At 37.8% G+C, this 16,394-nt stretch overlaps 2 protein-coding genes and 1 long non-coding RNA gene across 3 annotated transcripts; 2 read left to right on the plus strand and 1 right to left on the minus strand.

Moving 5' to 3' along the window:
- Window positions 1-54: 54 nt before the first annotated feature.
- Window positions 55-3,802, minus strand: LOC113670092 (stabilizer of axonemal microtubules 1). The gene is made up of 2 exons (XM_027186181.2): window positions 3,615-3,802; window positions 55-3,417 (listed from the first exon to the last, which is right to left on the minus strand). The coding sequence occupies exons 1-2, from the start codon at window positions 3,653-3,655 to the stop codon at window positions 2,064-2,066; spliced, it is 1,395 nt and encodes a 464-aa protein (XP_027041982.1). The 5' UTR covers window positions 3,656-3,802; the 3' UTR covers window positions 55-2,063.
- A 284-nt stretch (window positions 3,803-4,086) lies between these two features.
- On the plus strand, window positions 4,087-5,213 carry LOC149050979 (uncharacterized). The gene is made up of 2 exons (XR_016183619.1): window positions 4,087-4,294; window positions 4,860-5,213. It is a non-coding gene; the product is annotated as an uncharacterized LOC149050979 (long non-coding RNA).
- A 474-nt stretch (window positions 5,214-5,687) lies between these two features.
- On the plus strand, window positions 5,688-16,377 carry LOC113670070 (DNA polymerase nu). The gene is made up of 30 exons (XM_089196179.1): window positions 5,688-6,244; window positions 6,426-6,576; window positions 6,932-6,966; window positions 7,172-7,333; window positions 7,562-7,722; window positions 8,059-8,097; window positions 8,208-8,365; window positions 8,588-8,694; window positions 8,923-9,038; window positions 9,183-9,266; window positions 9,430-9,490; window positions 9,637-9,701; window positions 10,146-10,181; window positions 10,473-10,520; window positions 10,593-10,685; window positions 10,861-10,917; window positions 11,107-11,160; window positions 11,275-11,294; window positions 12,158-12,203; window positions 12,563-12,626; window positions 12,816-12,893; window positions 13,107-13,221; window positions 13,416-13,498; window positions 13,621-13,692; window positions 13,811-13,870; window positions 14,389-14,499; window positions 14,717-14,795; window positions 15,074-15,141; window positions 15,265-15,326; window positions 15,598-16,377. Exons 1-30 carry the CDS (start codon window positions 5,944-5,946, stop codon window positions 15,661-15,663), a joined length of 2,652 nt encoding a protein of 883 aa, XP_089052305.1. The 5' UTR covers window positions 5,688-5,943; the 3' UTR covers window positions 15,664-16,377.
- The last annotated feature ends 17 nt before the right edge of the window (window positions 16,378-16,394 follow it).

The following is a 16,394-nucleotide window of genomic DNA, read 5'->3' on the forward strand; positions in this document are numbered from 1 at the left end:
TAATTTGTTCACAGTTCAGAACTGTCTTCCCAAAACAGCAAGAAATTGGACTTCTTAAGGGCATTTTTTATTCGACTGATCAAAAAATAAAATGGATTTGTACAATTTTCTTTTCCATTCATTAGAGTTTTGAGATATCAAGAGTTACAATTGAACTGCAAATCTAATAGTCTAGGAAGTCAGCAGCTGTCTCCTAAGCAACAGTGCTTATGAATGGTTTTTCATTGCAACTGGCATGAATGTGCAATGTCTCTTGAGATGATACTTTTTCCATTTTCTTGAAGGACTGTTCTTGTCAAAACTATACCCATAATCTGTTACTAGTATGTGGCTGTAGAGAGCCAACCTATACCATTGCTGGTCATCGATGGAATGCATCATCTCAATTGTGGTTGGTTCCCCAGTGGCACAAACCTGACCAAACATCTTTGTCAACTAATAACAAAATGAGAGCACAACTATTTACACCATACTTTAATTAATAGATTACATTTTTAGGTGTAAAATGGATAGTCTTAGATCTTAACAAAAAACAACTTAATTAATCTAGTTGTGCAATGTAATTCTCCCAGTTGTCACATGAACAGCTTTTCGTCATATCAAAATCCTATTTTCACTCAAAGCCAATTAAACTATTTTCCACAAAATACAAATTGATCATCAGCTGTTTTCTCCTAGGACAGGTAGGAATAACATGAATTAAGGAAACAATCAGACTTTAACATGTTCCGATACGACAAATACCACTGAAGTCTTGTAAGACAAGTAAAAGTGAGTACTTGAAACAGCAAGGAGAATATTTATCTTGATCACTGGACAAAAAAAAAGTGCCTAACTTCTTATTACACAATGATGGATGGGTCACCTGCATACATTATATATCCAATTTTTCAAACTTCAAATCCCAAATATTTCCTTGGAAAACATCAGTTCACTTTCATGATCATTGCAAAATCTGCCTTTTAGGGATGTAGTATGCAGAACTGCATATTTTTTTGCAAAAAAATATTTGCAGGTGACCAGCATGGAAATTTTTCTCTGTGTAACATCTGATGAGTCTGAAGAGATACTTCTATTAAATCAAGTAACTACAATTATTGTATTATTGTAAAAGAGCATGGCTTGAATAAGAAAAAAGCTCTTGCTAATGAGTCAGGTAATAGATCATGGAGTTTTAAGATAAAATGATCCTAATGGCACTTAAAGTCCAGGAACAAGTAATGTATGTATTTTTTTTTTGATAATAAGGTCATTTTATGCCCATGAAAATGAAAACGTTATAAGCAAGTGTCACTAAACTATTACCTTATACTGTTAGAGGAAACTTAAAACATTAAATTAAAAATCTAATAGTAATATACAGATTAGAGTGGGGAATATAGCCACAAACTAGAAAACCTCAGTACAGATTGAGACTTTGTTATACTTGAAAGACTTCTACATGTAGTATTTATCTACTGGCATCAACACTGTTGCATGCACAGTCAGTGCAAACACTAACTGACACCACTGAACCTTCAAATTGAAAATTTCTAGGAAATGAGAAAGCTCATTTACATAAAAACAATTATAGGGCCTCCATTACCTGAACAGCTGAAAGCAAATACAAAGATTCAGCTGTGTTTCATATCACCACTTTGTTTCCCTTGGCAACAAATTTAACATACAGTGTTCACATAATTTTTTTTGGAATATTTAGGTGCTTGGATTAAACAGTAAGGGTGTCATTTTGTGGCAACGTTAAATTATAATTCAAATTTTATGTTTTTCTACTGCTAAGCTGCTATGAAAGCAGTTTATAATTAAAGAAAAAAATTCACATTAAAATATTGTAAGTGCTATGTGAAAGATATTCCATGATTTTGCTTTTCTTGCACCATACATTTACTTACATCTTAGAAATTTATTTTTCTTAATTAAATAATTTGAACCAACAGCAAATCCTACAGAAGTTCACTTGTTGACCGAAAAAAAAAAAAAAAATAAAAAAACAGCAACAGACAGAATAAAGAACAATTTTGATCACATGAAAATTGAATTCAGTTTTGGCTGGTGGTACAAATCTAAGCTGTTAAAGTAAGGGGTTGCACAGTTTCAGAAAGTGGCATATAGTAACTGTGACCCCGATTATCATGACTGTAGAAGTACCCTCTCTGTGGGCCTGGTTGCCACTGCTGGATTCCCTGTGCAGGACAACTATGAGGTCGTTCACCGGTGAAGGTGTCTTTGTAGGTTGTATTCATTGTCATCTCCCCACTCATTGGCCTGTGGGCATCGTGACGGGCAGGTTTGGCTGGAGGTACATACTGCCCTCTATAGTGACTTCGCATTGTGGATTCACCATGGAATTTCCCAGATGGTGGTCTGTATTCATCGGGTCGGCCACTCCTTTGAGTTCCTTGTAATTCCCATGCCTTGAATGCATCTTTATGTGTTGTACTATCCTCAAAAGGCTTGCCAGATGCAAATGATGTGACTGGAGGTTTGGCACTTTCAGCTGGTGGTATGTCCCACTTTGGGTAATCATGCTGAAAAGTGGTGTTGGTTAAAAACTTGGCTGTTGGTGGTCTGTAGGCTTCCTTTGCTCGTACTTCTCGCTTGGGAATCGCCCAGCGCCTATAGGTCACACCTGTGGTAGTGTCTCCTTCAAATGGCTTATTTGACTTGATGACATCCTGAATTGGCTTGAAACTAGAAGCAGGCCTGCCACCTCTGTAGGCAAAATCATCCATAAATGTGGTATTTCCTTTGAAAGGTTGGCTGGTAGTGGGGCGTTTCTCAACAGGTTTGGCTGATTCAGCTGGGAGAACCTGTTTTCTAGTGTAATCAAGCCTAGTAGTTGTGTCACTCTCCATAGGACCCTTATTCACGCGGATTTCTGAGTCTGGCGGCCGGATCTGCGGACGTCTTCCCAAATAGTATCCAGGGTAGTCGGTTTGAAAGATGGTTTTACCATTCATTTTGCCATCTCGAGCCGCTGGCATGGCATCTGGTTTCATACTTTCCATCTTGCACAGCCTCAAATCCCAAGGCCTGTAAGTATCTTGATGGACTGTACTGCCGTCAAACGGACTCTCATGAGCATGAAACGTTGCTAGTGGCTTGGCAGATGTAGCGGGAGGGACCACGGTTCCGGGATAGTCATGTTTGTAGCTGCTTTCACCAGCCATCTGCCCTTGCGGCCTTATGTACGGGGCCTTTTCGCGTTTTGTCGGAGGAGCATACGAATGTGGGACATAATCAGTCGAATAATTTGTTTTTTCGTCCATCGGCTGGGACGAGTTTTTGACCGTGTATTCTGGTTTGAACGGCAATCTGCGGTCGAGAGGATGTCTCTTGTAGCGATCTTGATACTCTGTAAATCGACATGGATGAACTGGAGTCTTTGCTTCGGGTCTGTGGGCGCATCGATGCCTCCTAAATATTAAAAAAATGAAAATAAACCTTCCCTCTAATTTCCTAAATAATTCTGTTAAACGCTACGATTATAGACATCTCCTCATGTTCGTAAAACCAAAAGTCATTGAAAACACGCCGCGATGATTGAAAGCAATGGGCAAAACAGAATCATCGATAATGAATAGGAAATGAAAATTTAGAAATATTTCACTTACCCACACGTACAAATCTGACAAATACAAAGTGTCTTGACCATCTTGAAAGTCTCCTCTATTTCAAACGCAAGTAATCACAGCAAATAAATCCGGTCAAACCACAAACCCCATCTCTCTTCGTTTTCATCAAGCAAGTTGTTTATGGCCGTTGCCATTGCCGCGTCTGTTGCCACGCGCGCAAGTGAACTTGGTTAATAACAATGGCTATTGTAATAACGAGCTCTGATTGGCTAAGTGGAATTTAATTGGTGACATATGTAAAGGAATATGAATTGATGAGTATAAACATGTGGTTTTCTTTCATGGTAATTCAATATTTTTAAGCATCGTGTAGTCTTTGCAAGTCCAATATTTTTAACAAACACCTTTTTGGATCCTTAGAAAATTACACGATAGCGTTCTTTAATTGTTTTGCAATCCTGAAAGCCAATACATGTAATGCTATTGGATGTCATTCAGGGGACATTTATTTACGAAATAATTGTCGAACAGTCGGAGGCAAACGTCGATGAGCTTCGCCTAGCAACAATAAATTTTGGGATTTCAATTATCTGTGTTTAACAATCAGGAACGTCTAGATAGTTCTGTAAATTATTATGGACTAGAGGAATATCAAAACATCGCACATTACGGACATCACAAGACGGAAAAAAACCAGATCAAACAAGCTCATGACAAAGGTAATCCCGTAAATGTCAATCTGTTGACCAAGGTTTTCGTCCCTGAATTTTTTCAGTTTACAAACTTTTATTGTCGTTTGTTTTTACATGAACTGCAATTATTCATACACTCAGGCCACAAAAATTTTGCAGGGCTGAGTTGAATTTTAGTAACCCTGAAGGAGCCATGATTTATATTTCTTGACATTACCATCAAAATTTTAAAGCGAAGTTATCTATTCAGAAGGAGAGGAGTTTACCATGTCGAAGCGGTGGGAGTAATCCGCACCGATTGCTGTTTGTTTAGCCGGTATATTCAAATTATCAGCGTGCAGCCGGTACATTCGCAAGACATTTGCACTCATCTTAGACATTTTAACGAGTATTTGCTTCCGAAAACGCAAGGAAACGACCCTTTTAATTAATTTAGACAGCGAGCAGACCCTCGTTCGTGGAAAAATTTCAGAATAATTACGTTAAACATAACATAAATTTTCTTCCTTGAGTTTATTGCATATCAAACGTTTATCTTAATCAAAGAAATAAAGTTGACCTACAAGAAAATATTGTATCAAATTTGTTGAAGGAACAGCCTGAAGGGAAGCAAAGAATGCGGAAGGCCAATGCGGAGCTAGAAGCTGGCCCCAGTCATAAGATATCATTCGAGAAGCACATGATATTGTCAATTTGTCATACATGCTGCCTCTATTATTTGTAACATGAAATAGAACAGTCGAGACTGAAGTCCTTTACAATGGCCTTTCCGGTCATTTCAATGAGTAATAAAAATATAGCTGTGGGGCATGGTTGTCGCACAGGAAGAATCTCAATCGCCCTCCCACCCCTACTTGAAAAAAAAAAATAATGATCAGAGTGCCCAGTCTCCCGTTCTCCGAATAAGTGATACGCAAAGAAATATAAATGAATTGAGAAGTATAAATGTTCTTCCTTCATGGAAATTCAAAAATTTTTCGCATCTTGTAGTCTTTATAAGTCCGATGTTTTAAACAGACGCCTTATTGGATCCTTAAATAATCACACTCGAATGCGTTCTTTAATTATTTTGCGATCGATGTCATTTTGCGGACATTTATTGACGCAGGAGCCCATTATGTGATAGGCTCCTGTTAATGAAGTAATGATAGTCGAACAGGCGGAGGCAAACGTCGCCAAGCTTCGCCTGGCAACTATTGAAAGAACCTCTTAAATTTCGGGATTTTAGTTATCTGTGGAAGAACGTCAATAGCCTTTCCGGTAATTTCAATGAGTAATAAAAACATCACTCAGGAACAGGTAGTCGCACACGAAGAATCTCAAACGCCCCTCCCACCCCTACTTGAAAAAAATATTGATCATACTCCCCAGTCTCCCGTTCTTCGAACGTTGTAGTTTTGGCGGCAAAAGTTGCCCACCCGCCGCAAAACTTGTCGGCTCTCCAAGGCCACGGTAATTTTTGGTCAAACTTTTGTTACATTGTATCAAAAGAGGAATTCATAGTGAATCCTAGTGTTTTCTTAATTGGAAATACCAAGACCGAAGAGCTTAGATCGTTTTTGAAAGATTTTTGGCATGCTATGGTTGTTAGCGACACGAATTATTTAATTCCGAGAGGAGAAGTTCTCACAAATTTCTGTTAAAAAACTCACTCAAAGGTTCGCTAATTTCAAGAGATGAACGGGCCAGTTAAAAGGCGAGGAGGAGTTTCGCTTCTTCAAGACAGCTCCTTTTTAAATCAAGGGTTTCAACAACACTTTGATGAACAATACCCATCAACGTTACAAGCGACAAATTACCTATCAAGGAGGCAAATGCATGCTGAACGCATATCTTGGGAAGAAATTCAAGAAAATCCTCGGGAATATAAAAATCCAATTTTGTTCTCAGAACCAGGACAAAGAGTCATTCGAGCAATAAGACAACTTTATGGGACGAGACAAGGAGCTATTAGCCATTCTTGTGCGCCAAAACAAGGTAAGCCATCTAGTGCTTGTAGTTCGAAATTAAAAATTATATCCAGAGTAACGCCATGCCAAGAGGGTCAAACTATAATCGCAAATCATTTCTTGAGATGTTCACGCAAAAATGGAGTATTAGATGCGCGGTAAGTTACGTTTTGTACCAAATAAATTTTCCTACTTGACTTCTGTTTTAGCTTCGGAATATTACCATAAAAAACCACCCGAGTTACCGTCTGTTGAACGCAAGGAGGACTATTTGACAAATCAGAATGACTTACTGGAGTTCAGTTTGGCCCCATCTTGTGGTATACAACAAAGACTACAGACAAATGAGGGACTACAAAGGTATTATCAAATCTATAAATAATTTTCCTGGTAGCTTGTCCAGTTGTTCTCATAGTTATTGCTATAAACGTACGTTGTGGTTGTTGTTATTGTTTGTCGTGCTTTTGTTGTTATTGCTATTATTGTTGTTGTTATTGTTGTTTTATGACTGCTGTCGTTGTTTTGTCAAGTTTATGTTTTGAGCGGTTAGACTTTGAAATCTCACTCCACCTGAATCGTACTTCTAGATAAACAAACAAACGTATATTTAGGCATTGCCATTGGAACTTCACCTACAAGAGTGTGGTTAAGATGATTTTCAAGATTGACTAAGACATTTTTACTTGATAAAATAATTGTGTTAATTTAATTGTAGGGAAGAAGAATTGCTTTCCTTTGCCGGAAAAACAGGTAAAGTGATGTTTTCATCAGCTACCATTACCCAATGAGACTAACGGGGTTAGTCAGTTACAAAAAAAAATTGTTTTCAACTTTTTTGGCTAGAAAAATCTGCCCAGTCTCCTGCCTCATGTTAACACTTCTAGCAACCCCTGTAAAAGCTGATAGCTCTTCTAAAATGCATGGTACCAAATATATATATTTTTTCCAATCGAAGGTTGTTCTTCTCCAAAGGAGAAAAATGTCAATTCTGAGAGTGGAAACGAGCATAAAAATAAAAGGAAGGCACAACAAAGTCTTATTACAAACTACTTCAAAGAAAGGAAAACTTTGCAAGTAAAGGAGGCCGTGAAAGTTAAACCAGCCAATGCAAACAGAGGTAAACTAACCCAGGAAGTGAATTGAAATAGCAAAGAAAAAAATTAAACTTAAATGCTCCAAAAGAGTGAATATGCCTAATAGGATTTATAACTGTAAGAGGTTCACTCTAGATTAACATTTTTTCGAATGTTTTTCTGAGCTCAGATCATGTTGAATTGAATCTTAGACCTCTTAGATCAACACTATCAATTCAACAACGGCATGGCATAACGTACATTTTCCCCAGCAGATGCCTCCTGGGAGGATCAAACAAGTGTTGTTACAGTCTCAACGATGAATCCAACACAAAGAGAGGAATTCCGACAATGCCTTGAATCAGCAGAAGAAGTTGCTTGCACCTTAATTTATGAAGACGGGTCGTCACTGCTAAGATCAAGGAAACATCAAGTGGGTGATCGATCTTTGTGTAATCGGATTACGTTCTGGACCAGTCGAGCCTTGAACTGAGGGTATATAGAGTGAAAACCTGGTCATAAAATTCTGGGTTCTTAAGGCTTGCCAAAGACGTTTTATAGAGTGCTGTTTTTGGATAACTTTCATGTTGTGATTATAATTGTGCTTAAGAGTGCGTTAAAGCAAGCGAAAGTTTATGCTCACACCCCAAGAGCGAAAAAAGCCTAAAGCTTAATGTCATAACTAAGCAGAAAAACGATACTTCACTTCACTATCATGCAAAGAAAACGTGTTGGTTGACTAATTATACTGCTTCACTCAATTTTGTAGAAAACAAAGAAACAAGTAGAAGACGTGTGTGGCGAAAAGGTAAAATGAACACAAACTTTTAATTCCACCGTTAGTCAAATGTTTTTCCTACCACATAAAGCTACTTGAAATTGAGGTCACTCATACAACTCATTATTTATCCTTGCTAGCGAAACTTAAAGATTGCTGGTTTGGTTGTCGCTTTACCAATATCTGAGATAACAACCTCGGGTATCGTTGATCACTCTGTACAGCGCCGTAAAAGTCGATTGATGGTCGTGGAGATTCCTCTGTGCACGCAGGATGGCGATATGAAAATATGGTGCAGGTGAAACTAAGTAATTAAATTTTTTTGAAAATATATTTCCTTTTTCCGGGTGTTCAGTCCACTTACGACAATATGCAAACCCTTCCGCGATAGATTTTTCAAGTCCATTGGAAAACTTCCTTCGATCTCCCTTCTGGCAATGCAATTATACTGTCAAAGAGGAGGCAAGATTAAATCGCAGTTTTAGTTGTAATAAAAAGGGTCCTTCATGTGTTTTTACAGGACAGTGGTACATGACTTAATGACGTCATCGAAGAAAAAAATCTGCTACGGTGCACAATTGATTATACGCTATTTAATAGAGACTGCGCATGCTGACATCAGAACAGGTGAACCCGTCTCTACATTTTTAGCGCTAAACAAGGCTTTTCACCATTGCTCCCCGAGAAAACTTTGAAGTCTCGTTGGAATTGTGATATTACCTTGTCTCATTTAAGATTTTTTACACCAAGCCACCAAGCAAAATAACCCAGATGATAGGTATTGAAAAATAAAGATTACATTACTGGTGATGTCTACACAGAACTTTATAAATTATTTTCCTTTTGTTTTCTCAGTGTGCCTCAAATGGCGTCTTTTTGACCCAAAAATAGCAGCTTGGCTTCTTAATCCTGACCACCCTCCACAGAGCTTCGCTGAAGTTCTAAACTCTGCTCAGCTGAGCCTGCCAAAGGTAAACAGCTGCATCACATATATTCCTTGTCTATAATGCTTTAATTGTGAATCCTTTCTTTCATTCCATAATATTTTTAAAGTGAAAACCAAAAGTTTCATATAAACAGCCCAGCTAATGAGGGTTTTGCTCTTTCATGTGCAGGGTGGAAAGGAAGATGATTGTATGGTTTGTAGCGATATTGCGATGCTTGGACCTGTTATGGTTAAACAACATAGCATGCTTAAGGTAAACGAATGAACAAGATAGGAGAAAGGAAATGTCATGAGAATAATTGACAAAAGGGTATAATTTCCTGTTTTGCAAAAAGGTAGACGTTACTGAGAGAATAAGGTGTCAGTGAAGCAACATGTCTCTTATATGGAAAACAGCTTTAATTTTGTTCTCTCAGGCACTATCACTTTGGGAATTGTTCATCAACCTGGAGACGCCCATTTGTTCGATGTTAGCAGGTACTGCCAATAGCTTTTTGTTTCGTTTCCTCTCCTTTCTTCTTTTCAATAGGGCTAGTTGGGGAATATTTTCCCTGAAGACATTTAATATCACCATTCGTGACCATTAAAATAATAAACCTAAATTTGTTTATTTTTTTATTTAGTGATGGAGACCCAAGGAATCAACATTAACACTCAGGTTTTGATTGAGGCGAGCAATACTCTCAAGGTAAATTATAGTTTCAGTATTATTGCCTTAGAGTGTCATTAACACCCACACCAAAGCATTTAATGACAACGACAAATATGGTTTGACTTCAGAACAAAAGCAAGCCAGACGTCTCAATGAACCAGTGGGAACTGAAAAAGAGTTTTTGAGAGCTTAAAGCTACCATCTGGAGAAAAGAAATGTGGTCAATTGAAGATTGGTTTTGAATCAGATCGTTCAAAAATATGAGATACTTTATACATTATTGTAAAAAAAGAGTGTTCTGTGTGTCTGTTTGTTTGTTTGTTTGTTTGTTTTTTTCACGCTCAGGTGAAAATCAGTGGCTTCCTTTCACATTCTTAATAGGTGAATATGCTTCAGATTCATCATAGTCCTGATCTAGACTTTTAGGACGTAAGCTTCATGTTGCACCAACTTCACTGACTAGTACCATTATGATTACAGATTAAAATTCAAAAGGTCGAAGCAGAAGCTCATAAGGTATGAACAAGAAGCCCGAAAGAGTTAACAGAAAGCCTCTCGCAGCAGCTGTCAAACAAGCGACGTAGCATAGTGCTCAGATGCTATACAAGTGCTACTCAAAGATATCCAATTTTTTTTTCCTTAACAATTTCTTCAAAAATTCCCTTCCACTGTTTGGGGCGGCGATGCTAAGAATTTGACAACTGCTTGATATTAAGCCTGGTTAGCACATTATTTGCTTTGAATGACTGAAAAAGAGGAGGCCTTTGAACTGATAACAACAATTGTCATTATTTGTTCTTTTGGAAGGCTGCAGGACACCCGTTTCTGATCAACAGTCCTCAACAGCTGAGAGAGGTATGGTGCCCTAAAATCGTAAATCAAGGTCATTACCACATGTTTATTAGAAATTTTATGGTCTTGTTGAAGGTGTTATTCAAGGAGTTGCGTTTGGATCAAAAGTGCAAAAAGAAGCTTGCAAGAACTTCCATCAAAAACTACAAGTCTACCTCAGAAGCTGTGGTTAGTAGTATAGTTGACTACACATCGACCACGTACAATTTGACGGCTGCAAGTTTGTCAGATTATATCTGTGGTGTTTCATGTGAACTATATTTTACTGTTACCGTTAACTAACTGAATAGCCGATCAGTCAACTGAAACCTAATAATTTGATTATTTCTGTGTCCTTTTTCAGTTACTCCACCTACAGGAGTTCCACCCTTTACCAAAACTCGTCCTGCAATATAGACACGTATGTTTAACAGCATTTTCCTTAACGTTTGCCTTAAACGCATGCCATATGCAGCTAAGTTCAATACACTTGATAAAGGGTTCTCACGTAGAGTCTTAGATATTTAAAGACATTTAGATGTGAAAAGAGAGGTGATGAAGCCGCGATTACTAGTTTTCTGCTGAATCAGTTGTCTCTCTTCATCAACAGCTCACTAAATTGAAGTCGACGTACTTTGATGGAATTCTTTCCCATATTAATGAGGTAAATGTTACAAATAAACAATGTCTGGTATTTTTTACAGTGCACGTTTTCTCCTTTTGTTGGTAATTGTTGCAATGTTACTGTTTTTGTATATCTCTCCTCTTTGTTTTGTAGGGAGTGCTGTCTACGAACTGGTAAGTTTGTTAGTGTCTCTGATGTTCGTTGGTTGTGTTTTTGATTATTTCCTCCGTAGCTTTGCTGCATTTTACTTTCTTTTGTGTCCTTTCATAACCTAATTTCTGCTTGCCCTTGAGGTCCTTCTTTCCTCGTCTGTTCCATTGTGGCATAACTATGTCAAACGAACGACAGTCAACTCTCTCATACGCGAACACCCACGGGGAATGGAAAGAGTATCCGTTAGTTGAACTGTCTGCCTACGAGAATTATTCCCACAAGTGGACACCAAAGAAAAATTGGGTGGATGTCCGCTTGCGAAAGATCGTTATGTAGGACACTTCTTAAGGTCAAACGTTTACCGACAGCTTACTTTCTTACAAAAAAATGAAGATTTGAAAAAACCGATCCAACCGTTCTGTTGCTCTGTCAAAGGTCACCTTTTTGTTGATTTTCAAATTCAAGACGTATTTTATCGTCAAAAGTCAATTAAATGATATGCACGGGGTGTCCGCTTACAAGAGAGCGTAACATTTTCACCATAAAAAGTGTCCGCGCCGGCTTCCGAAAGAGTGTACGCCTGCGGGATTGTTTATATACAGAGTTTGACTGGGAGGAAAAAAGTGTACGTAAGTAAAATTGTTCGCCCTGAGAGTGTCTGTTAGCGGAGAGTTGACTGTGGTTATGGCTGCTGTTGTTGATGCTCACTCAGTTTCTGGCTCTATCCGTTTTTTTTAATACGTATGCTTGCAACCAATCGCATGATTATCTTGTAGAGAAGTACAGTCGTAGCATGAATTTGTGATGATTTAAGTGAAACATTTTATCTTTTAAACATCTGTAGTAAATGGGATAATAATCAGAGCTCTGCGATTTTTTCCAGGGACCAGACGGCGGCGGCCACAGGGCGATTGACCTCAGCCAATCCGGTAAGTGCCCCCTTGCACATGCATAGGGTGAAGCAAATCCTGGTAAATAATCTTCTGAAAGCATTATCGAAAGAGCAGTAAACAACGGCACGTGCATGACCCATTGCTTGACTGCAGACAACAATGATATTTAAAGCACCATGCAATTAACACTAAGAACATAACTCGTACTGAATCTTTGATATTCATGGACATGTTATAGGTTATTTAGATGTAAAAGAATGATAAAATGTTAGGAATTGACGACCTTCTTGATCTTTAATTGTCACATCACCCAAATGACTCACTCTTGAACCAGAAACTATGCAATACTTTGTGTTAGGTGAACGCGTTGTGTAATTTGCTTGTTTTGTCTTCAGAATCTTCAGTCTATCCCAAAACAAGCAATTGAAGTCTCCGGAATAAAGAAACAGCTCATCGTCGGTGAGGAGCGAAAAGTATTTGGTGACGTAAAGTTGAAGTTTGCGTCTCCTTCGGAGAACTTTTAAATGGTTAATTACTGGTTTTTCTTTTTCAATCGGGCACAATATCTTTACTGTCTGGGGAAAGTGTTTTATTTCTTTTAAGTAAGCCACTGAGAGGTGATGATTCTGTCACAATTCTTAACTATAGGTAAACCAGAAGAGGTAGTGACAATCTATGCACGGAATGCTTACAGAAGTAGAGAAGGCTGGCTGTTACTTACAGCAGGTATACCTAAAACCTGAGGAAATTATTCACTTCCTCTTCTAAAGAGGGGAGGTGTTTAATTTATGTCAAACTTTTGTTGGTTAGGACGATTCCAAAACAGACTGGAACTGTCAATCAGTATTATAAGATTTTTTATCATTCCTAAGGCGTACTCGGAGAACTTAATGAGCAAAAATATCTGATGATTTAATCATTGCTTCACATTCTTTACAGATTTTCAATCAATTGAATTGCGCCTGTTGTCTCACCTGTCAGAGGATCCTTCACTGGTTCAAATATTCAATGACAAGCAGAGTGCAGACGTATTCACGACGCTTGCCTCACAATGGTATTATCAGGGTTTTATTGCCGGAGAAAAATGATTTCAATAACGTTATGCACCAGCCAGAGTCCCATTATTTTCTAATGACACTGGTCTCATTAAAGTCTCGATGAGAAATCTGATCAGATCATTAACTGACAACAACTTAAAAAAAGAAAAGTTCAAATCACAGTTCAATGCGAACCTTCTTCTGTTCTTAGGTTGGGGAAAAGCTGTAAAGAAATCCAACTTCACGAGAGAGAGAGAACTAAGCGAATTGTATACTCTGTTATCTACGGTGTTGGTACGAAAAGTTTTGTATTATAATGATAACATAACCCTAAAAATATTTTAAACGGATTATGCAAAATAAACGGAACGACCAACAGCGGTGAAGTGTAAATTTTTTTTTTCATCGTTTTACAGGAAGTGAAAAACTTGGACAAACTCTCAAAGTGAGCGCCGAGGAAGCAAAGGGATTTATGGAAAGCTTTCTAGGTCTCTTGAAAATCCTGTCTTAGAAACAACGTCCATTCACTCGTGCATTTCTCATAGTAGGTGCTTGTCATCCATCCATAGCCTAAGAATTATTTTTATCCATGTTGTGTTACACCAGGGCGATTCCCTCGAATAAAAGAATTTACTAGAAGCAGTATCGAAAGTTGTCAGCGAAAAGGTTGGTAGTGGAATGCCATATGTTGTGGAAGTTTGTTGCGTTTCAGTCGTTCATTTATTCATTTATTCACTCATCTAATCATTCTTCAGCCCTGCTGCCTCCAGGAATTTTTAAACAACATTTCAATGTACATGTTTTTCTTGGATCGGGTGACAGGTTCCATCACGACTGAGCTGTGTGTTTTACACCTGGACTAGTAGGAATTCTTTCTTTTGTTGTATGCATGCTTAGAGCGCATTTCCACTGAGCGTTGAAAAACAAAGACCAAAGTTATCAGAACAGCCGATCAGAGGAAAGGAAAATATCACAAGAAGCTATGGAGAAATCAAAACAAAAACAAGAACACTGCGTGTAGCGCGAGACAACGCGTGCGACTAACTTGCATTGCGATTAGTTTTAGTTTTCAATCTGATTGGTTGAGAGGATGGCGCGAGTTTTCTGAACCAATCAAATAAAATAGCTTGTGAAATAAAGTAAAACCAGCCTTCACGACTGGTAGCATTTCTTTCTTTTCTCAGGTTACGTGTCCACAATTCTTAACAGAAGACGGTGGCTGCCACATATTAAGTCCTTCGACTTTACTCAACGGTCACAGGCTGAGCGGCAGGCTGTTAACTTCATCGTGCAAGGTTTCTCCGTTTTTTTCTTTTTTCTTTTTTTTTCGGTTTTTTTTGTCTTTTTAAGAAAAACGTTTCCTTATTGGCCACAAAATTCTCTTCAGTTTTCCCTTTCCCATAAGCCCCTTGGGTATTACAAAACTGAAATCACTTTTTCTCGCAGTCGCACGTCACAAATAGTTCATTTTTTGATAGGTTTATTAAAGTGTCTTTTGTAAACTGATTGAAGGTTCAGCAGCGGACATTTGTAAAGCAGCAATGATACAAGTCATGATAGCTGTATGCAAGGATCCTTATGTGAACGCAAGGTATACGTAATGTTGCATGCTCCATTTAATTGCATTCTGCAACAGCTAAATTTAATTATGATTAGCCTTTTTTTACGCAAAAATCTACTACCGCTTACGTTTATTTAATCCTGACGAGTTTTTATTGTTTCATCTGTTTTATTTCGTCTATGTCAGTTTGTTTTTTGTCCATGTTCTTGCTTTGTCAAGCTTCCCTTCTTTTACTTCTACCTTGTTCGTATGACTTATGTAAGTAATTTTGATATCTCAAAAGTTTGGTTCGTGTCCGTTTTGTGTAGATTGCTCCTACAAATACATGATGAACTCCTTTTAGAAGTTCCTGGGGACGAAATCAAAAGAGTGGCAGGTAAGACTTGGAAATCAACAATCTTCTTTTTTCGGCAGGCTCTTGAAGAAAAATTCATAATGAGCGATGATGTAATCAGTAGTAACGCTAGAATGATTTTGAATTCTTCTTTGATGGATACAGCATACATCAAATCGATTATGGAGTCTACAGAAGAACTGCTTGGTAGCAAAGTCAAGCTGAAGGTAATGGGCTGGTATAGACAATTAAGCTGATTTAAAAAAGAATAAACTTTTTCTTGTGTAAAGTTTGGTAAAGTTTGGTAAGGGCTCAAGTATCTGCAGCTTTAGCGCGGTACTAAAATCGTTGGTGCTTGAACCCTTACCCCACATGTTAAACGCGTGTTGCGTTGCCACAATTTTTACCATTCTGCCTAAAAATGACAGAAAAGTTAGCTTATTCAAAACTTTTAATTTAGTGATAAAACATTTAACCTACAACATCTATTTTACATAGGTACCCCTTCCTGTGACTCTCAGCATTGGAAAGACCTGGGGACATATGGAAACCCTCTCTATCTGAGTTCCTTTTCACATTTCTTTATAATTTTTTACAAGTGGGAAAATAAATAACTTGATAGCGTTTTACTTATCTTGACTCCATAACATATATAAGACGTAACAATGCACTGTTTAATTCTTATCGGGCTGCCTCATATTTATTGTATTCCAGCTTGTTGTGCGATTTATCATTGTAAATTATCCGATGATAGGCCGAAGTTAGGGAAATTATCCCATCGAGAAAAGGGCAGATTACCAGTCTAATACGATGATTTTCTACTCATTAGGCAAAAATAACAATAGTTTTATGCAAACAACTATCGTTTTCTTGCTCACAAATACCGGAAAGAAGACCGCCGTGGAGGAGGATGTGTGGCAGGCGGTTTCCTTTCCGAGAGAAGAAAATGAAACGTTTCGTTATCTGCGAAAAAGCACAGATGATCAGTTGACAAGTTCAATTAAATGACGTTAAAATGTTTCAGCTGATAGCAAAGTCAAAATGTTTCTCCATTTTCAATTTATCAAAAGTGATGTTTGTCTAACATATTTTCCACCACTGTAGAGTCTATTTGAAGATATGTAAACCTACTAAACAGATGACGGACTGAGCAACTTCGATTTATTCTAGCAAGTAGACACTGAATTTTCAAAATTTCAATAGTATGCACTGGTTTTTCAATTTCTTTTTATCGTTACACCTCAGTAAAGACCTAATAAAAACTTGACGTTTCTTTCATCGCGGTGTCTGTCTTT

This window comes from Pocillopora damicornis, chromosome 2 (assembly GCF_964200805.1).
Source record: "Pocillopora damicornis chromosome 2, jaPocDami1.2, whole genome shotgun sequence".
NCBI classification, from domain to species: domain Eukaryota; kingdom Metazoa; phylum Cnidaria; class Anthozoa; order Scleractinia; family Pocilloporidae; genus Pocillopora; species Pocillopora damicornis.